Source organism: Lepidochelys kempii, chromosome 4 (genome assembly GCF_965140285.1).
Source record: "Lepidochelys kempii isolate rLepKem1 chromosome 4, rLepKem1.hap1, whole genome shotgun sequence".
In the NCBI taxonomy this organism is placed as follows: Eukaryota; Metazoa; Chordata; order Testudines; family Cheloniidae; genus Lepidochelys; species Lepidochelys kempii.
The window spans coordinates 16,135,310-16,158,189 of record NC_136383.1 but is presented as its reverse complement, the minus strand read 5'-3'; the positions used below and the strand labels follow the sequence as shown (position 1 = coordinate 16,158,189).

The 22,880-nt window shown below is 44.0% G+C and overlaps 1 protein-coding gene across 1 annotated transcript in view; it reads left to right on the top strand.

The window, feature by feature from the left end:
- Positions 1–860: 860 nt before the first annotated feature.
- RASGEF1B (RasGEF domain family member 1B) overlaps positions 861–22,880 on the top strand; it is a 337,481-nt gene continuing 315,461 nt past the window's right edge. Inside the window, exon 1 of the mRNA XM_073340489.1 lies at positions 861–1,169. Coding sequence (XP_073196590.1) covers positions 1,101–1,169 — 69 coding nt within the window. The 5' untranslated portion in view covers positions 861–1,100. The remainder of the gene's footprint in view (positions 1,170–22,880) is intronic.

Here is a 22,880-nt window from a genome sequence, read left to right as displayed (position 1 = left end):
ATCGGGCCCCCTTGGGTCGAGCCATTTGGTGCATCAAAAACAGGGAACGTATGGAAAATCTGATACAAGTGAACTGTTAGCTGTAACTTTATATGGCATGTAAGTTTCTCTGGAAAGAGAAGGCTTGTAGGATAATTTGTAATCTAATAGCCTCTCTAAAGGAAAAGCAGCCATTGTTATAACTGCTGATGCTGCTGTGGGGTCAGGGTGATTGTGCAAGGCTGGGCAGCTTTCGTTTCATTAGTGGGACACTCTTTGAATTCAATGTACTTATGCACATTCAGACCTGGGTTGTCCGAGCTGATCAGAAGCTGCCTGGTCTATTGCAGGAAATCTGTTAAATTCAGAGGTGCCCTCTGCAACACCCGAGCCCCACCCTTTCAGAAACACTCCCTGGAGTAGCATGCAGCCCACTGGCACTGAGGGCAATCTGTTTCCCTAATCAGAGCCCCCCAAGCTGGTGACGTTGAGCTCAGCTTGGCCAGAGGCACTGTCCAGGGGATGCTCTTTATGGGGGGTGGGCGAGGGAATGGGGATTTTATTCAAGGTCTGTGACAGAAAAGGGAAAATATGATGGAAATCCCCAGGTGTAGCAGGAGCAAGAATTTGTCCTAGCTGGGATGCTGTGCTCCTAGCTGTCTGTGTGCATGTGTCACTCTGAGCCAGATAAATCCTCTGCCACAGGAGAACACAGACTATTTCTCAGCGCCTTTTTCCAGCTGCCTGCCTGCACTTCGGCAGCGTTGTCCCTCTTGTCACCCCCTTGGTGGGGCCCCTTTCCTTTACTATGGGAATAGTGACATTCAGCGGGAAAGGCTAGAAGCAAACATCAAAAAGCCCAGGCACGGTACTGTTTATTTATTCCATTTGTGTGTTTGTTTGTTTTTTACACCATATAGGCTGCAGCCTGGCAAATCTATACAGCACCTTCAAAATGCTAGACCAGGAAGATGCAAGTAGGCAGCTTGGATAACACTTGAAAGAATGGCAAAGGCTTTGCTGTGAGGAAGAATTTCTCTGCTGAGCTCCTATTGCCAAAGGATATTTACCTGGCACCCTGACAAGATCTGTTAGAAAGACCCCTTCCTCCCTGCTTGTATATGGCAAAGTTTCTTGCAGAGCTCCTGGGCTGCACGTTGCCGGACAAGGGCACCTCTCCCATGTTTGAGGTAGGTGCTTGTGTGCGCAATGGTGCCGTTTGACCTCTTGCTCTGATTGTGTTTCTTTTTGAGATGTCTCAAAGATGTTGCAGGTATGAGCTTGGCTAATGTTCATTGCCCCCCCTTTGAAGTGAGGGGAGGAGGGCAGGAAACTGGTGTTTGCATTTGCCTTTCTGTGTTGGGGTAACCCTCAGTAGGGTAGCTTTCCAGCTGACTGATGAGTGTGTTAGCTGTCAAGGAGTTGCAGTTTGATTGCACGCGCTATTGCTATTTCCCACTTGCCCAAGAAGTGACTGGTTTCTAAAATGAATATCCCTCCCCCGGCTTCTCTAGTTAACTGTATCCCCTAACAAAAGGAGACCAAACAATTTTACCTGGTTGTGGTCTGAGAAGTGGCAAGTACTTTGAAGTGAACCCATTTTCATTCTTGTAAGGAAAAATAACAATAACTAAAGGTCACAATAATCTGAACATGGAATGGAAAGAATAAGGTTCTGAACATGAAGCTTCATCAATTTCAGCAGAACTGGAACATGAGAGAGATTCCTCTTCTGCACTCCCTACACAGCCAAACTCCCAGTGTTTTCAACTGCAGTTTTATCTAAGTAAGGCTTTGCTCTGTGAAGTAGGATTCTTATAAGTTAGGGCCCTGTCCAAAGCCCACTGTAGTCAATGGGACTCTCCAGTGACTTCAATGGGCCTTGGATCAGGCTCTTAATGAACAGTGCACAGGGCAGAAGTAACTGTAGGTGTCTCATGTACATGTGATTAGTTGGGAGATTTTTAACTGTTTACTTATTATAGGAGTGCTATATTTAACCTAAAGTGATCCTTCAGGTGTAGCTGTCCTCCATCCCAGTACAGACATTGTCCCAGGGTTTTTTCCAAAAGGATCTCTTCCATTTATTATTTTCAAATCATTATGTAACAGCCATCAGGGTAAATTGGAACAGGCAGAGGAGTAAATAGGGCTTAGCAAATAATAATTTATTTGTCAAACTTAATCTTGCTCAGTTTAATGAATGCACCCAAGCAGACTTCAGGCAAAATACACTGAGAATCTTGCAATTATATATGAATTTCTTAGCAGTCTCCCCCTCTGCACCCCCAAACATTTGATATGTGGATTTCAACATTCAAGCTGTGTTGGTGTTACTGTACATAAATAGCACTTTCAGTCGGGTGACTGGGTGACTGAGGTAACTAACCACCACAGTGCAAATTTCAAATATGCAATCTGCAGTTCACCTTCAGCGGATATGCAAACACAAAACCAGCTCTTTGCAAGTATCCGTGCTAGTAGACTCGGCCACTTGAGTGCTTGCAGCAAGGGAATGTGAAATAAGCAAGTCCAATCTGTTTTATTTTTTGAACTAGAACGAATGTTTACAGGAGAGAATTTCAGCTGTTCACCCCAGCCCTAGGTCACCGACTGTGCCGTGTAGTATAGGCCCGGCCGCCTTCCCTCAGGCAGAGTCTTAGAGCTGTATTTGTTAGGGACCGTGTGGTGGTTTCTCTTCTAAGGGCGGCTGCAGCACTGGAAGCCGTGCTTGGGAATAGAATTCCCCCTCTGGGCAATGGCATCTTTGAGGAAGGACTTCAGGATTTGGCTCATTACATTAACACGTGTTAATTCAGCAAATAATTGTGCTCTGTACTTTCCACAAACTGTGTAATCACATGAGACACACTTATTCACTGAATGTATAGGTGGGGTTACTGTGGGTCCAATCCTGAGAAATGCTCAGCATCCTCTGTAATAGAGTCAGAATTGTCTTCTCTGGCTCTCATTCTGCAAAGGGATCCTCTTCGGTGAACGTTTACACCCACATGGAGTTCCACTGAAGTCAACAGGATGCTGAATAGGCATAAGGGTCTGCCCAAGTGGATCTCATTGCAGGGTTTAGGGCCTGCCAGTGCTTAGCCCAGGGCCTGTCTGTGTCCATCAGCCCCGGTAAAGTATCCCTTTTATATTAACAACAAATTACAAATGAGTCCTGTTTGCTCTTCCATGAGGGGAAACTGCACTTTTCCCCTCCCATTCACTTCACAGTGGATGCTGCAGATGCTCTGGATTTGTTTCTGAGGATATGTAGTTATCCTAGGCAAGATGAGAATCTGCTCACAGCTGGTATTCATACCCTGCCTTTGCACTTAGCACCCTTCTGCATCCAGACTGCTCACTGTGGGAATCCCTGATCCTAAACAACTAGGACAAACAATGTGGAATTTTCAAAACTGCTCACTGCTAGCTTAACTTTTCTCCTATTGAAATCAAAGGTAAAACTCCCACCCATAGACTGTTGGGAGAAATTAACAGAGCCCAAGAAGCTGCCCTGACATTACAAGGCCCTGTAAACTCTGCAGTTAAAAAGTGCCATTAAAACACAGTCATAGCAGATGGGTTCCCAGCTGGAGCTAAAATTAGCCAGCTCCCCTGGAGAGGAGTCTGCTTCCTACAGCCTGGAGATTGTAACACCACGCAAATATCTTGAAGCATTTGGTGAGAGTTCTTTTTAGAAAAGCTTTCTTATTTCATGTAAGTTTTCATTTTGGTTTTATTTTTAAATAAGACATTTTGCCTAATAGTGTATTTAAAAATTGTAACATTTCTGTCCACATCATTGTTTGCTTTAAGTTTCTCAAAACAGTTGTGCCCTCTTCTGTCTGGCAAACATTTATTCTCCTGTTTTTCTTCCATGTACAAAATACTTCCCCCCTGCTCAGTCTATCTAGCATAACAATTATGGAGCTTTAGGGATTAACATATTATTGCGTGTATAGTGAAACAGCATGCACTAGGTGCTTTGCAGAACTATGTTATCTATCCATCTTAGGTACATCTATAGCCCACCATTACCATCGTGTCTCAGTGCCTCACAATCTCAAGATAAGAAAAGGAGTACTTGTGGCACTTTAGAGACTAGCCAGTTTATTTGAGCATGAGCTTTCGTGAGCTACAGCTCACTTCATCGGATGCATGTAGCTCACGAAAGCTCATGCTCAAATAAACTGGTTAGTCTCTAAGGTGCCACAAGTACTCCTTTTCTTTTTGCGAATACAGACTAACACGGCTGCTACTCTGAAACAAATCTCAAGATATTTATTCTTGCAACACTTCTGTGAACTAGGGAATTGCTGTTGTCCTCATGGGGAGCTGAGGCACAGATTAAGTGCCTGGCCAAAGGTTAAACAGGAATTCAGCAGCGGGAAGAGGTTTAATTCTGAGTCTGTTTCTATGCTTGGGGAATGGGTGGATGGGAGGGGACAAAAATGACTTTAAGGCACCTTTGCATTCCCTGTATTCCAGACTCATGTTGGGGCCTGCCCATTTTGCTTTATAAAGGCTTGTGTAATGTGTACTCTGCTTCCCAGGCCCCACTTGGGATCTGCTCCACCTTTGGGAGCATTATGTAAACCTAATAGCTGTAGGCATTATTGTCCCTATTAGGAAAGTAAGGCAGAAAGGTTAAGTGACTCTGACCAAGTCTACAGAGGGAGTTAGTATCAGAGCTGGATGAGAATGCAAGAGTTCTTTGGTCTCAGTGCAGTGCTTCATCCTCTGACCATGCTGCTTCCCATGCTGACCACCTTTGTGGCCTGAGGAAACATTGGCTGTTTAGCAGAATAGCTGGCTTAGCTGCAGGTAGTCAGCTGGGAAGGAGCTCGCAGTGTCCCTAGTACCACCAGCAGCAATAGATCCAGTATCTTTCAAAAATGAAGGAACCTGTGTGGTTTTATACACTCCAGAGGCCACCCCTGGTCATGGGGAGGGTGAGGTCAGTGATAAACTTTCAGCCCTACTGATCAATTTACATCTTCCAAAAGGGCTAGAAAGTTACTTTAATTGAAAATTGAGATTAGCCCTGATCATTCTGTCCCACCCAACTGGGCAATGGGGAACCTTTTGGGTGCAGGCTTCAAGAGCATCAAGCTCTGGCTTTGCGTGTGTGTGTATCTACATGTAAACCTCTGACTTTCTCACCTGCACTCTGCCCACTAATCCATCTTCCCTGAGGCATGTTCCAATACTCCAAATACTTGAGCACCTTTGAACATCTGGCATTAAAAAAAGTCAATTTGCATCAAAACTTTTTCCTCCTTTCCACAAATGACATTCACTGTCTTCCCCTGCCACAGTTATTTCTACTTGAGGCCAAGGGCAAGCAAGATCCAGTCCTGGGTCAATCACAACCTTTCCAGACATTAAAATGTCATGACTAGAAAGGGGTGTTTCATATCACCATTTAGATGGGAGATTTCCAGCTTTCCAACAAGTCCCAGTATGTGCTTTTAGCCCTGGAAGAGCCCAAGAAAATGGATTTTAAAGCAATGCTGTTTTTAAGCCTAAAAAAGCTATTTTAGGTGGTTTTCCTGGCTTCCACTGAGCTTTGCATGCTGGGAGACCAAGTAAATAAGGCACCTGGATCTATAGGTGAAGGAATAAAAAGAATGTAGTTCCAAAGTTTAAAAAATGTAAAACTCTCTCTAAATCTGTGTTTCTCAGCCTATTTGATACCAAGGACTGGCTTGCTGCCTTCCTAAACTGTAAGAGATCTCGGGGACCAGAGCTGGTCAATGGACCATCATTGAGAAACACCGCTCTACATCGCTTCTGAAGTAGCTATACTGTAACCTGTCACACAGTGGAGAATACATGGTTTGTCAGAGAGGTTTTACCAGCATGAGTTTGAGTGCCCTCTACTTACAAGTGGCAAAGCTGTGGGTTAAGTGTCTACCCCACACTCATCCTGATAAAGTTTCATACTGCATACATTTTCTTTCTCTCACTCATGTGCGTGCGTGCACAGTGAATAAAGTGTTTTATAAGGTTAACTTTGTGCACTTGCTATTCAAGTCATGTTAGTTTTGTCTTTGACTTATCATAGCTGCATGTTGCAGCATCTGTTAGTTTATCTTAGAGCCGTCCCTTGAGCTTGTTAGTCTCAGGAACTGGAGAAAAGGACTGTGGATTGTCAATTCCTCGCTCTGCTTCTCATGGAGCTGAGGGTTCCAAAACTTTTGGTACTTGTTCTAATTGCTGTTGGATTTGGGAGCATTTTTACCCTGTGCTTTAAAAGGGATTCAGGGGCAGCCTAGGAACCGAGTGAGAGTGTGAAGAAGAGTCTCCCTATGGGTGCAAATTTTAGAGCAATCATACTTCCTGCCTGGAAGTATGGTAGAAGCATGGTTTGGAATGGTATCTTTCAAGGGAGTAAGCAGCCCTATCTTATGGGGCGTAAGAGGGAGTGTGGTCTTGTGGTAACAGCAGAGCAATAAAGGGAGTGAGGGGGAAGGAGGGGCAGTGAGATCAGAAAACCTGGTTCTGACACTAGTTTGAGTGTCTTTGGGTCACTCTTAATGTCTCTGAGCCTCAGTTCTTCCCATCCCTATTATGTGGCTATTAAAATTTACTCCACAGGAGTGATCTAAGGATGTATCAGTTAGGGCCATGTCCTGTGTCACGCTTGTAGGTATGCAATTGATTTCAATGGGATCCTTGCAGGGGAAAGATGCTGAGTTTCCTGCTCCCCATGCTGACAGCATCTGCTTACGTTTTCCCCCTGGGGTAACATCTATATGATGAGCTTCTCCTGTTGGTGTAGGTACTCCAGCTCCCCGAGAGGCAGTAGCTATGTTGACAGGAGAAGCCTTCCGATTGACATAGGGCGTATACACCAGGAGTTGGGTCAGTATATCTGTGTCAGTGGTGTGGCTTATGTAGTTATACTGATATACGTTTGTAGTGTACGCCAGGGATCGGTTACAGTTCCCTTTGTGGTTCCCCCTTCCCTAATCGGGAATTAACCTTCTATACCACCAGTAAACTTCTACCCTGGTCCAGCTGTGCTGTTCAGTGAGTAAGGACTTGGAACCAAAGCTCCACCTACTCCCTGTCCACCTCTGAGTCACTGTTCCTCCCCTGCTTCCTCCTCCTTCCTGGAGAGTAGCTACCTCTTGCTGACCCGTACTAGCAGTAGATCACATCTCCCTTGTGCTCACTTAGTGAGTAGGGATAGTAAAGCCAAAGTCCCTCCCGTTCTGCACCCCTCCCTGCCCACCTGCTTTAGGAAGAAGTGGGTGAATAACCTCGCTTACTCCTGTGTGCTTGGACCCAGGAGGCCTGAGTAAGGATGCACAGGAGGTTTTTACTCCCTCTTACGGGTGTCCAAGTCAGAATCTAGCCCTAAGTAAGGTACTAATTACAATGACTAATGAAGGACAGAACATCACCCTCTATATGTACAATGCCAAAAAAATACCAAATAAAATAATGGGAGAATGACTGAAATAGAACAGCAATGATGCTCTTTAGTGGTGCAGGTTCAGGACCCTGAAGTCTCTGGGAGAAGGCTCAGGTGCAAGGCCTTTATATGCACGTTCTGACGTTCAAGACCATGATGAACAAAAGCTTTTCAGGCCTCCTTACGTTACGGTTGGTCCAAATCTTTCTCCACTTTCTTTTTTTCCCCAAGTGTTGATAGTCAAGTAATGACCCCTTTTTCTTACCCTTGTTAGGAAGTCCGACCGCAGCAGTGCAGCCTAGTGAGTGAGGCTGACTACAGATCATTGAATAAGTTTCTTGGGGGAGGGGGAAATGATGGAAGTCCCTCAATTGGTTGAATCGTTTCCATCTGGATTTAAGAGCATACCATAGAGGACAGTCTTGCCTTGGCAGAAGTCTGGAGTAGATGACCTAATAGGTCTTTTCTATCCTTAAGTCTGTAGGCCAGACTCCAGCAGCCTTGTTCTTTCCATGTTGTACCTTGTTCCCCAAGCTATCCCTCTTGAAATGTATGGGACTTCTCTAGGAGTAAGGGACTACTTGCTGCAAGCCAGACTGTCAGAATCTGGCCCTGCGATTCTATAGGATGCGACAGCCGTGAACACCTTCATGTCTGGCATTGGGAATATGGTAGCCAGTGGCTACCCTTCCAAGAGGGGGCAGCACAACTAGGAATCTGGCCAGTGATGCAGTGCAAGGTATACTACTCCCTGTTGAAAAGGGTTGTCAGATTGGGCTCCACCCTACCCAGCCAGGGAGCTCTGGGACGCAGTCTGCCCACCCGGGGCCATTGTGGGGCCACACCACCACCTTACTATGGGATGTGCCTTTAAGGCGCTGTCAAGCATGTAGGAAATGGGGGATGGGGTTTGTTTGGAGTGTCACACACTGTTTTATGCTTAGAAATTTTTCACCATTTAAACAAACCGCTCCAACCTTCAAAATGAATCCATTTTTTCCAATTAATCAGGGTCCTATTTTTCCAGCCTTGAATAATTATTGGGGCTTATTTTTTTGTATTGCTTTCAAGCAGCGTACAACAAAATTAATCACAATTTGCAGAGCCTGCTTTCTACCCTATAAGTTCAAAGAGAAGAAACCCTCCAACATAATGTATGTGGTAGGAACACCATAGTCAGTGACAAATTGAATGGAATTAAAAGTTATGGTATGATTGTGAGCAAGCTTTGATAGTAACAGACCTTTGGTTGCAGCACCTTGGAGCTCTGCCAAAGCTTCTTCATGCTAATTTAACCAATTTATATTTTTGAGCACAATTATTTTCATGCCTTTCCATGCACCTTCTCTTCAGCTGAGAGTTGGACTTGAGCATAATTCCTGCATGGGTGCGAAGTGGAGTACAGCGAGAGAGACCGTTTGTTATCCCTCTAAGGCATAGCCAGCCTAGTGCTTAAGTGTCACTCAGGCACCTCCCCACTTGGGGCAACTCATGCTGCTGACATAGCTGGCCAGTGCTCTCCAGGCCTTCAGCCTAATGATTGGTTGATGCACAGAGGTCCTGGAGAAAGGCTCACCCTGCTTATTCCCCTTCAGCATGCCCATAGTGGAGTAGCCGACACTTAGCCCAGACTGATCACTTCAATTTCTTGTTGGTCTTTACCTGAACTATATCCAAAGACTTCAGAGAACTGCTGCTAAAATGCAAGTCTCTCTTCTAACAGGCTGCAAGTTAATGTCTTGCTGAGGGAGGCGAGGGGATATTTTTCCTCAGGGGCCTGTGGATGACTAAGGCCCTGATTCTGCAAAGAGCTCCAAGCGGGCTCAGAAGTCTGCCCTTGCAGAGCTCACTATAGCCGTGTGGCCTAAGTTCTCCCCTCATAACTATCTTTCTAGAAGTATGTGCCTTCCCCAACAGGCTCTAAAACCCAATCCACATACACTGTGCTGTCCAACTGCACCCCCTTCCTGAGCAGAAGTGCCAAGAAGCCTTGTTTGGTTTTCACATTCCCTCCGGGTGCGGTTTCTTTTCTCCATGTCTGTGGTGTATGTGGGAGAGTCCTTGTGCCCATCAGTGCATGATGACAGGGCCCCAAAGTGGTAGTGTAAGCCACACACCTTCTGGGTGTGGTGTTCTGTCCCATCTTATGGCACTGAGACCACTAAGAGAGCAATTAATGAGTCTGCTCTACAGCCTTCGCTAACAGCTAGTTAGCTTTTAGCTCATTGTGTAGAGGCTCATGCACTCAGCTCCAGAGGGCCCTAGGTCAATGCCGACGACCGGGGTCTGTCAGCGTTACACTAAGACTTTGATAGGAACTAGGGAGTGACCGTTATTTGAACTCAACCCCCCTTCTCCCCTCCCCCATTGCTAGCGGGGCCCTCTGGGATCCTTTGAAACAGCCATTTAAATGGACACCCCATGGAAACAGGATCAATGAGACTGGAGCTGACCTTTATATGCACCCTTGCAAAGAAATTTATCTACCTGGACCCTTGACAAAGTTGCAACAGGCCTGAGCTGCACTGTCATTGATGATGGAGAGATCTGAAGTTTCTCTTCCCGCATGTGAACTCTGGAATGGGTTGAAAATGTCTAAATTTAGTTTTTTCTGCAAAAAAAACCCCAAAAAACAAAATTTATACTGGAAAAAACCAGAGCTCTTCCCTATTCAGAGCCCAGTGGGGCCTCAGAGCGGGGTGATCCCATGCAGCCACTTTAGAGGGCAGAACATTTTTAAAAATGGCCTGGTCACCACTGAGATGTCTTTCAAACACCTTATTACATAAATAATCCTTCTAGCACTTTTTCATGCTCAGATATAACCAAGAGCAGTAAATGAATTCTCACTCCCTCCCCCAGCCCTGTGACAAGCTCGATCACTATGTGCCCTTGCCTGCTGGAGGAGCCAACTCATAGGGAAGTGAAATAACTTTTTCAGGATCCCACAGCCAGTTGCTGATGGTTAGGAATAGAACCCAGGAGTCCTGACTCCTGTGTCCCAGTTTTGTAGAAACTCTGGTGCTAGCAGGCTGAGCGAGAACACAAGGAACAGGGATAGTGCTAACGTACTGGTTTGCAATGTACTCTTGGAAATGCGCAGCTGCTGTCCGTAGGTGTGATCTGCCTCTGGCGTCCCTGCATGGGGAAGATGGGAGAGATTGGTTTCATCAGGAACTGGCTGGAGCCAAGTGGGCGAGTTTGCAATGTGTGTAGCAAGCCAGATCGAGCAGGACATAGCATGCAGGGTTGTGGGGGGGAGGCAGGCCAGTGGCAGACAAAGGTATGTGTGACTTCCTGTGTCTGTCAAATTTGGCTGGAAAACTTACATGAACACGCTTCTGGTGAAACTTCTTGCTCCTGTACTGTCTACAAACACCACTGGGACACATTGTCTGACAAGAGCAGGAGGCCTGGGCAGAACCTAGAAGTTTAGAGGGGCAAGAAAAGTAATTTATGTCCGTTATTCTAATCTTTTTTTTATTCTTCAAGGAACGTGAGAGCTGGGTTTGGTTCCAGTTCTGAATGATGTTTTGGCACAAGGGTGGAAGGGACAGTTTGTGTATTGTCCAAACAAAGTTTGTTTGCCTTTGGTTTATAGCTACATACGTTTGTTTGTTTGTTAAGGCAATACGTACTTTCCATTAACCAGGGTTTGGTGGTGTTGCTACCTCTTGTGATTTTTTTTTATCATAAGCGTCTTGATCTTTGGTGTTTGTTTTTTCTTAAAACCCCAGCTTCTACAGTCCTGTGATTATCTGAGAATCTAAGAACACCAAAAAGCCAGCTTCTCTTCTTCTGGTTGCAGGGAAGAACGTGAAAATATAAACCCAAATAGTTCAGAAGGCAAATAACCCAAAGCTGTTGTTTTTTAAAAACCTCAAGATTTCTAAGCTAATCTGGTGATTTTGGGGGGTCCAGGGTCTGACTTTAACATTTGGGGTTGGCTGTACTGGTTTGGTGTGCAGAATCTTTGCTGCAAATAACAAGCAGGCTGTTCTTGCTTTTAATAAGTCAGTCATGTAACAACAGTTATAGCTTATTGACACTATCTTTCTTCCATAACCTGAAGCTAAAGGCCTCTGAGGAAATCTGCCTAATTAAAACTAAGGATAACATTACACCACTCAGAAGCCCTTTAATTAATGTTGTCTCAATCATTTGAGATCTAATGGAAGGGTTATTAATCCTGGTGTGTGTGTTTGTGTATATATATCCTGCCACTTGCATAGCAAAATATGCAAGAGGCGCGTGACCCTGTTCCCACATAAGTGAGTGGCAAAATTCCCATTGACTTCCGTGGGAGCAAGATGAGGTTCTTCAAACTAAAGCTTTCTGACAACTGAGCAGTGGCATTTCCCGCTTGCTTTGGAATTGACAGGACGCCCTTGGGCTCATGATGGAAAAAGCTGATTTTTTTGTTAAAGGCATAATTTAGTTTATTAAATGGACTGATTTATTTGTGATCATTTTAAGATGGGCCTAAAACACCGTTCCCACTCCCCTCCCCCCCATACCCCTCAGAGCCAATACTTCCTGCACAGGAATTGCAGTTTCAGTCCAACACCAGTGGTTAGGACACTAGCCTGGGACTTGTGAGACTTGGATTCAGTTCCCTGCTTCACCACGGGCTTCCTGTGTGACCTGGGGCAAGCCACTTAGCCTCTCTGACTCGGTTCCCTATCTGTAAATAAGGGATACTAACTACTACTTCGTCACAGGGGTGTTTTAAAGATAAACATATTGCAGGCTGCGAGGTGCATGGCTACGATAGTGGTGGCAAGAGCAGGCAAACTTTTTGGCCTGAGGGCTGCATCGGGTTTCGGAAATTGTATGGAGGGCTGCTTAGGGGAGGCTGTGCCTCCTCAAACAGCCAGGCGTGGCCCAGCTCCCGCCCCCTATCCGCCCCCCCCAGCTTCTTCCCCCCGACGGCCCCCCCAGGACTCCTGCCCCATCCAACTCTCCCTTCCGCCCCTCGCTCCCTGCCCCCTTACCGCGCTGTCTGGAGCACCGGTGGCTGGCGGGGCTACAGTCGCGCCACCCAGAGCACCAGGACAGGCAGCCGTGCCGCCCGGCTGGAGCTGGCCACGCAGCACAGAGCACCGGGTCAGGCCAGGCTCTGCGGCTGCGGTGCCCCAGGAGCTCGCACCCCCCCCACACCTCCCCGCCCAGAGCATGTCACCGGCGGCACAGTGAGCTGAGACTGCGGGGGAGGGCGAACAGCAGGGGAGGGGCTGGGGGCGAGCCTCCTGGGCCAGGAGCTCAGGGGCCGGGCAGGAGGGTCCTGCAGGCTGGATGTGGCCCGCAGGCCATAGTTTGCCCACCTCTGGGCTAGGAGTACCTATGATTCACAACCTATTGCTATAATGGGCTAGAAACCCCCATCCAAATACTCCTGAAGCTGGAAAAAGTTCAGATCTGGATTCAGATTTAAACTCTATGACTTAGGCCCATCTCTCTACTGATGACTCCTTCTAAAAATTATCCCACTGTTCCAAATTTAATATTGGTTCCAAGGGGTTGTTCCTATCCCTATTGGAAGCCTCCTTAAGGCTGAGGCCTCGTCTACATTTAAAATCTAGGTCAATCTAGGGCTGTGAAAAATTCATGCTCCTCAGAGATGTACTTAAGTCGACCGAAGCCCCAGTATAGATGCCACTAGCCAACAGCTCTCGGGGTGGGTTTACGACAGCGATAGGAATGGAAGGGGTTTTTCCAGGAGCAAGTGATACTACAATGCTACAGCACTGCAGCCGTGTTCCCTGGAGTGCAGGCATCCCTTAAGCGTGCGTGAGTTACTGCACCTCTGCTGTGTCTGCAGCAAAAGGAGGTTTGGTGTGTGCTGCTGAACGATTGTTCTCTTTATATACTGTGAAGAGTGTTTTGCATTGAAAGTTGGACCCTTTCCCTTCCTGTGCTTTCTTAACGGTGCCTTTTGTAGGCGGAGTACGAGGCGCTTGAGAAGATTGTTTGCTGGTGGTCTTAAGTTGCGGCTTAGCGCTGTAAATTCCCGGGAGAAGAGGTGGTGTAGAAATGCTCCTTTTCTCTCATTCTAGTGGGCTGCAGTGCAAATAAGAGGATTTAAATGACAAGCACCAGAGCAGGTTACGTCGGTCAGAGAGAAATCCGAAGGACAAGATGGTCACAGACCCTTATGAAGTTGTACAAGGGAGGTGGGAGGTATTTGGGGACTGCTCCTTTGAGGTCAGATCCTCAGCTGGTGTAAAATATGATAGCTCTATCTACTTCAATGGGGCTGCAACTATGCATACCATTTGACCCCCTGCTGGTACCTGACACCTTAAAGGGGTGAGGAGGAGGCAAGGACCATGGCACCCTCAGCTGCAGCCTGCAGTGTGGGCAGGCTGTCCCAGATATACACTTGGCTGGCTGGGATATGATCTCTCCCTGACCTACCCAGGGTGTGGGTTATGCAAACCAGGAGAGCTCATCCAAGCATCAGAGTAACGGCGCACCTCATTGGGGGTGGAACGTGGAATCCCTGGTTCTAAAAGCTGGCACCACTCTTGCTTGAAGTAAAGGACCACATCTGATATCTTGGAGGCTGCAGCAGAGTCTTAAATCTCTAAGTGATGTTGCCGTGAGAGGGGGACGGAGCCACGGTGTGTCAGCATGGGGTGCAGCTGTATGTCACAGGGGTTTTGGCCCTAAATCTAGAGATGGGGTAGAATTGCTACTCCCTGTGCGCGTGGAGGCAAAGACAGAAATGAAGAAGAGCTCTAACATGCACTACTCTAAAACACTTTCCTTCAGAAACGGTGGTTTTCTTTGCTGACTACGCTGATAAATTGTACAATGTAGGGCGAGTGTGAAGTGAAAATGGAACTCTGACATTTACAAACAGATTGTGGGGCAGAGTGGCGGGTGTGTGAGTGTGTGTGTGGGGACTTAAATTTCATTTCCCTGCACCAGCTTCAGTGAATCTTGGCTTGTTTGTGTTTTAAACGATTGCCCAAGAAAGCAGGCATTCAGCCAACAAAAGCTGAACCACTTTCGTGTGTCCTGCTTTAAAATTGATACTGGAATTATTATTATTATTATTATTTTTACAAATGCTATAAAATTCTAAGGCCCTATTCTATGTAGGCGGTTTTAGCATGTCTACTGTCATGAATATTAGCACTTAAAAGGCAGAGGTAATAAAGATTTCCCTCTCCACACTGATGTAAAATGCTTTTCATTCTATTACTGATTTTTGTGTGTGACATAATTAGGAGTTGAGGTGTCTTCTTATAAGGGCTGGTTCCTGCAAAGTGCTAAGCATGCTGGACAGCTCTAGGCAGACACTTAAGCACATGCTGAACTTTAATCACACTCTATTTGCTCAACATAAAAAGAGGGAGGAGAGCTGAGACATTGCAAGGCTTTATTCCTTCCTTCACATAAACTGTCCTCTCTCATCAAGCACTTCCTGAAAGCAGAGTGAAGATAGTACTAGTGCCCAGCCAGTTATTCTGCATTTTGTATTTGGGCATCTGACAGTTGAATAGTACTGGACCCCAGACAGAACCCCACTGTGAGACCCCACTAGATATGTCCTCTCCATTACTACCTTATACATAAGCATACTGTTGTAGTAGAATACCCCCTATTGGTTTCCAGTCATAACCCTACGGAAGTCAATGGGACTGCTAGTATGCTTAAAGTTCAACATGTGCATACTTGCTTGGCTGGGTGAAGCCATGATGCTCAGCACAGTACAGGCTCAGTCCCAAACGTTTCAAGGTCTGATCCAAAGTCCACTGAAATCAATTGAAGGGCTCCCATTGACTTCACTGAGTTTTGGATCGAGCCCATATTAAATTGTTCAATAAGGCAGTTCCTTTCTTTGTACACACACATAATCACAACCAACTGCTTTAGTGTTTGATAGAGGAATACCGGTGTTTTCTGCCTTAGAACACAGGTGCTTTTGTAAGCCACACACCTTCTGGGTGTGGTGTTCTGTCCCATCTAGTGGCACCAAGACCACTTAAAGAGAGAGAGAAAATGAGTCTGGCTGCTGGCTAAGACTGTAGAGAAGTTGGCTTTTAGTTCATGTGGTAGAGGCTCATGCACTAAGCTCCAGAGGTGCCAGATTTGATCCCGTCTGACAACGACCGGGGTCTGTTGGCATTACACTTTCTCTTGTCAGTATTGACTGGTGCTTTAGTGAATCTTTGTCAGGGTAACAAAGGTCACCTCGATCCATACTAAGCTCTCAAAATTAGTTTAAAAAATAAATATCCCTGAAGCCTGGCATCTCTAGACCAACAGTTTTTGTGACATCATTAAGTAATGAACATTATTACAAAGAGGAGAAAGGGATGTGTTATACGGGAATGGAAATACTTTTATGTATTACATAATATATGGTACCTCTCAACTGTTAGATTAGAAAATGTATCACTCTTCTTTAAAGTCAGATTTATTTCAGTCCCATGTAAACCAAGCAGTGTCACTGGACGCTATCGACGTCAGACATGCTGAAATGCCAGATTGAAATTACAGAAAGCTTTCCATGTCTGAAAGCAGCAAAACATACCTCCTTTCAAACATTAATTGAGCCTGTTTATTGTTGTCTCTAATTTTGTATCTGCCTGGTAGCAGATTGAGAACACAGCAATGGATCCAAGTGAAAATTTTTAAAATTGTGTATATACATTAAAATTTTGCCTATATGATACTAGCCTTCCGGAAAAGTCCCACTGAAAAACAGAAATTACTCTAAAATATAGAATTTAATAAATCTCCTTTCTCAATGTTTTTGCAGCATCCTGTCAAACTTTAGAGCAGGGATGTAATTCTCCAGTAAATACTATGGCATAGTCAAAAAAAAAATCAGAAGAGTATAATTTTCTATTAAATTATATCGAATTTCTCCATAAGGGTCTTTTTGTTTTGTAGAGAGGTATTCTAGAGGTAGCTGTTTAAGATACAATTCAGGGGTGCTGGTCATAGGGCTTATTGATGTCCTTGAGTGTGGAATGTGCACCCATCAGTGATCAGGACAAGCTTGCATCTAGCCCTTTTGAGAACCTCATGCAGGGCCCTTTTTCTCTACACCAGCTTTCCCACAATGATAGCACTAGGGCCAAATTCAGATGAGGCTCATGGAATCATTCCTCATGGAATGCAGGCCGATTCAGGAAATAGCCTAAAATGGAGGAAGGGGGAGAAAACTTTCAGGTCCTTTAGTGACAGAATTGACATTTCCTAATGTGTATATAAAAGGTGGGTTGACGTGGCAATAAGCATATTGGAAATTCCCATATTCATACACTCCCACTAAATCTTATTTATGATTATATTTGTGAGGGAAGATCAGGAATTGACTAATCTGAATAGTTACAATTGGAGTGGATTTGTTCTCCTCTAAATTTGTCAGACTAATCTGTGCTTTTCTAAATCACCTTTCAATGTGGTATCTAAGGCTCTGATCCAGCAAAGCACTTAAGCACATGCTTATATTTAAGCATGTGAGTAGTCCGATAGATTCACTGTACAGTGACTGACTTCAATGGGCCTACTCTAATGCGTAAAACAAAGCATTTGCTTCAGTGCTTTGCTGGATCCAGGGCCAAAGAGCCATCTGTTAAACATGTGACCAGCAAGTGCTCTCACTTCTTTTAACCTTCAGCCTTCCCAATTCACTGTGACACGTGTGTTTTGTTTTCACACAAACCGTCTTCTACTCATAGCAAAAAATGAAACTAAAACTGAGTGGGATGAAGAGATTTTTTGGTAACCTTTTAGAGAAAGCAAAGAAAATCATAAATGATTATCTTCATTTTCTGTGTGAGATGTCTTACTCCTGCCATCTGTCATGCTGAGAACTTCACTATAGGTTTTTAATCAGCATGTGCTTTAGTTGGGGATAGCTTAACCTTTCTCTCTGAATTCATTGACCCACTAACACCAGGTCTGAAGTTGGTCCAAAGAGGTGATTTTACTCCACTATATCTCAGTGATTGATCTGATTCCTTCCCCCCCTGAATTCTCAGTGCCTCTGAGCTGAAATATAATCACTATTAATAAAAATGCATAGCACCTTTTGCAGACCTCTAAGCTTGTTAAGAATGAACAAGTATATACAACACATATATGGATCATTTCACTTACCACTGAAGTGATGCCATGTCTGGGGTGGAGTGCACCAGCTCTTTAACAGTGTGGAGCAAAACTAAACAATTGTTTAGGGCAGGAAATGAAGAATGCCTTCTTATTTAATTTACTGATCAGGGCTCAGATTTTAAAGGTATTTTAGTCATTGCTCTCTTAGTGTAGCAACACCTAACTTGGCTTGGGAGCCTGAGCCTCCTTCTCAGAAGCGACTTAAGCACTTAAGAGTCTAAGTCTCACTGGAAGTTATTGAATCTCATTGAAAGATTCATCCTAAGTGCCTACATCACTCTTGAAAAGGAGAATTAGGCTCCTAAATCAGTTAGGTGCTGAGCATTGCAACATCTCAATACCTTTAAAAATCTGGGCCGTAATGCCATAACAGTGCCTGGCACTTTAGGGACCAATGAAATACAATCCCTGGCCTGAAGCATTTACCATCTCTATGTTTAGACAAATGTTCAGCAACAGGAGTGACTTTGTGAAAGTGGAGGACAAGAGATACAAAAGAGCTTGTGATTGGTTTGTTTTATAAGCATATTGATAGTTCTGTAAATTTGATATTTCCCTTTTGTCTATGGGCAGCTCAAACTAGCAGCAGTTTTGGGTAGGTAGAGCATAATTACCCATATTTGGAATTTGACTAAGAGACTGGCTTAGTTTTTTTAATGTCTTATCTTAAAGAGAACCCCTTCTACGGCACAGTGCCCTCTCACACTGTAGGGGAGCATGATTCTCTTTTGACTCCAAGAGAAGCATGCCACTTAATGATTCCCCACCACTGTTGTCTGGAGCTCTTTGGTAAGTTCTCGTTTCCGTCTACTGGCTAAGCTTGACTGGTAAGATTTAACCCCCCCCCCCCCCGAGGCGTTATGTCTGTAGGCACCAAGACTAATGTTTTATCTGCTTCCTGTTGGGTGATAATGCATCCTCTTGTACATCTGTTTCATCTGGATGACATTCTGTTGGAGAAACTCAGCAGCATCCACGTAGACTTAAGGGCCAGATTTTCAAAAGTGGATGCACACAGCTCTGCACGGGCCCCACTTGTACATGCAGAAACTCCTCTCGCAGCTGGTCTGCAGTGGATCAGAATCTACTACATTAGCGCGCATGGATAGATATAAGCATGTGCAAATCAGGGGGAGTAGCTCATGAGCATTAGTTTTAGGTTTGCGCAAGAGTGTGTGTTCTTTTCACTAAATGTGCACGTCTGTCCGCTGATGAAGCATTAGGCATGAACTCTTATATATTTGTGTGGGCTATGAATGGATAAGTAACTGGTCGCTTAGAAACAGGTAAGTGTTAGGACTACATTCCAAAATGATTTTGACTTGAGTACGTGCATAAGTGCCATATGAACTGTCACACTTGACTGTAATGGTTCTCAAAGAGTACTGTACTTATATTTGTCTTGTAAATATCACACACCTTAATAGATATTCCTGTTTGTTCCTTTGGGGCAGTTTAAGGACCAATGTGGATTCAATCTGGCCTCTTTGTTGAAGTTATTGTCCAGGGTGCCAGTTGTGATGTGCCGCTTTGTTTAAATATCGAAATGAGAGACTTATTCTAAGCACATACAAACACTTATCCCTTCTGTTTACTGCACACAGGTGAAAGGGCTAAAAGCAAGAAGATATGTATGTTCTTATTGTCTCTCCCAAGAGGCATGTGATACCAGAGCAAGCACCATTTGTGTTTGAGTAAATGCAGACCAAGTACCATCCCACTGGCTCTGACCATGTGTTAGATAAACCTCCACATTGAGACATTCTTTGCAGCCTGCTGAGTTAATTTTTGCGTGTGTGAGCATTTTTCTGTATAAAAGGTAGCCTTTTTGTGATCTAACAGTTGTCCAAAGGGAGAAATTTTAAAAGATTTTTAATGATTTCTTGATGTCAGAATAAAGATTATTTGAACATTAAATGCCATTTGCTGGGAACTGGAAAGAATTCAATGTATTACAAGAGCTCATTGAACAAACAATCTTTGCTCATAACACCATTAAAGAAGTTTTAAGTAAAAATCTGTATCTGTGTTTGACTGTGCATCCCAGTTGAATCTGTGGAGGATCTGTTCGATAAAAAGGTGAAGGAAAGCAATGTCAGGTCCTGAAAGCTACTGTACATTCTAATTACTAGGCTACTGGTGAATTCTCTCCCCTAAATGTCCTTGGCTAAGCATTTCTGCTGAGCCAGCAAGTCACATCCAGCAGAAAGCGCCATCCACTTGCTGAAACGCTATGATTGTTTGACTTTATTAATTGTTCTAATATTTTAATGGGTTTAGTTAGAGTTAGGGCTGTACAATTACAGAAAATGTTTGCATACCACAGTGTTATTAATGTGAGTATTTATTAGCTGCTGCTGCAAAACACTGTTACGCAGTCCTGGACTAGATAGTAGTTCTGAAAAGTAGTAGTTCAAACTATGTGGCAAATTCTCATTAATTGAAAATGAGTTTAGGAATGATCCAACAACCCCCAAAAGGGCTATTTATAATGAATAGCAACAGTTTATCTAATTATTAGTTATAATCAAATGAATAATGTGCAGCCATTGTTTTTTTAATCTTAAATAAATAACATTTGCATTCGTTACAAATTAAAGATAAATCTTCTAGTAAAAATTACCAAATTATATAATTTATACAGTAATTCATTATGTGTGAATTGTGCTGTCTTTCAAATATGTGCTTGTTTTCTATAAATATAGACACTTGGTATCATTTATTACTGCAGTGAGGAAGAACTCCTTTTTATGAATAAATTTCAAGGCCAAAAGGGAACATTGTGAAAATCTTGTCTGACTTTCTGCATAAAATTAGAATAGGATAAAACAGAATTTCACCCCAGAATGACTGAGTTAAGCCCATATCTTATGGTGTAGATGGAACGTATCTTTCAGAAAAACATTCAGTCTTGATGTAAAGATTTCAAGTGATGGAAAATTCCTTGGTGTGTTGCTTCATCCCTTGGTATGTTAATTACTCTTGTTGTTCATTACCCATGTAAGTTTTAAAAAAAGAAAAGAAAAAAGCTACATATTGTTCTCCCTTTGAATCTAGCATAGAGGTGTTTGCTTGCTGCGGGTTGCTGTCCTTGGTGCTGACAGCACTGTGATTGGGAGCCCACGGAAAGGTATGAACTATTCTTTTAAGTCTGCAAGACAGAACAGAAGCTGAAAGCTATGTGTATAATAGTAATAATAAATTAGTGAATTGTAATTTTCCATGAACCAGTGGATTTAGCTGTCATTATCCCATGGTGGATGAACTGATGCTACAGAACAGCCTCCATACTAAACACCCTGAATGCTTTACTGAATTATTTTTATTCAGTTGTTTTAAAGAATATCTTATTTCCACTTAATTAAAGAATCTTTCTTTAAGCTTGGCTTTGGGATGTTTAGCTGCCTAATGTGAATAATTCTCTCCATAACTTGGGCCTTGCTGCTTACATTCAATGTTAGTTTAGGCAGAGGGGCAGAAAACTGTAATTAAATGAGACAAGAATATGAAAATTGAGAGAGGTCACCTAAGAGAATAACAGCAAACCCTGTGCAAAGACTCTGAGATGAAACCCGACGTGTCCTTGAACAAGGAAATCTTAAGACCACAGTAGCTGATGGTCTTCCCCCACCCCCACAGTTGAACTGGTTGTGATTTATATTTACTGTCAAACTAAATATTCTCGTTTGTTTCATCCCATGCCATGTAGGCTGCTTGCTTAGTCTGGCTTGTTTAAGTTTTGTGCCCTGCACCAACCTTTCCCACTGACTGCCTCTCTTTGCCAGTGTAGAGGGCATGATGACAGGAGAGTTCAACTCCACTCTACTGATTCACAGCAGGTATATGTTTCCTTTGGAACATGGGAAGTTATTAGTTAAATGAAAAAAGATGGGAATCAGTACAAGAATTGTAAGATGGATAAGGAACTGGCTAAAAGGGAGAAAGCAATGGATTCTGTTGAAAAGGTGAATTATCAGTAGACTGCAGGTAGGTTAGTAGTTAAGTTCCTCAAGGATTGGTCTTACAACCAACCTTAGTCTTTTTTTTTTTAAATCGATGATATTGGCACAAAAAGTAGGAGTGTGTTAATGAAATTTGCTGACTAAAAAGTTGGGAGGCATTCTCAGTTCAGAGGAGGATCGGAATATTACACAGGAAGATCCAGATGACCTTGAAAACTGGAGTGACAGAAATGGGATGAAATTCAATAGTGCAAAGTGCAAGGTCATGCACTTAAGGTCTAGTAATAAGAATTTCTTCTACAAGCTGGGGTCTTGTCAGTTGGAAACAGAGGAGGAGAGAGACCTGGGTGGTGTAGGTCAGTCACTGAATGAATGAGCCACCAGTGTGACACGACTGTTGAAGAGGCAAATGCAATCCTAGGATGTATCAGGTGAGGCATTTCCAGTAGAGAGACAGACAAATATTCATGCCATTGTACAAGGCACTGGTAAGGCCTCATTTGGAATACTGTGTGTACGCTTCTGGTCACCCGTGTTCAAAATAAAACCGGTGAAGAGAAGAGCTAGTAGGATGCTCAGTGGAATGGAGGGCCTAGCTTATGAGAGAAGACTGGAAGGACTTGGCTCGGTTAGTCCAGCAAGAAGAAGCCTGAGAGGGGATATGATTTCACTCTATAAATACATCAGGGGGTAAATGACAGGGAGGGTGAAATGATATTTAAGCTAAAGGTCAGTGTTGGTAAGAGAACAAATGGGTATAAGTTGGCCAGGAACAAATTCAGACTGGAAATTAGAAGAAGCTTTCTAACCGTCAAGGGGTGAGGTTCTGGAACAGCCTCCCAATAGGGGCTGTGGGGGCAAACAACTCATTAATTTGTCCAGCTCTCTCAAAAACTAATTGAGTGCAATCATATGACAGGGTTGCTTGTGGTGGTTTATATCTTCGTATTCCTAAAAGCTCGTGCTTTACAGTTTCAGCTGGCCACATGCAAAGGTCAGGAAGGGATTTTCCCCTCTCCCAATGTATTTTGTTTTCATTTTCTCTTTTTCCTCTGAAGCATCAGGGATGCCCATGGCTGGAGATGGAGCCTAGGGTAAGGCTCTCAGGTGGCACAGAGCTTTCTTTCTTTCTTTCTTTCTTTCTTTCTTTCTTTCTTTCTTTCTTTCTTTCTTTCTTTCTTTCTTTCTTTCTTTCTTTCTTTCTTGTGGCTGGCTGGCTGTTTCTTGCTCACCATATATAGGATCAGGAAGGAATCTCCCCCCGCCCTCCAGGTTATATTGGCAGAGATTTTGTGGTGGGTGCAGATCATTTGCCAGGATTAGCTGAGTATGTCACATTAGTGTATCTCTCTCCCTCCTATTCTCTGCCTGTGGCATAT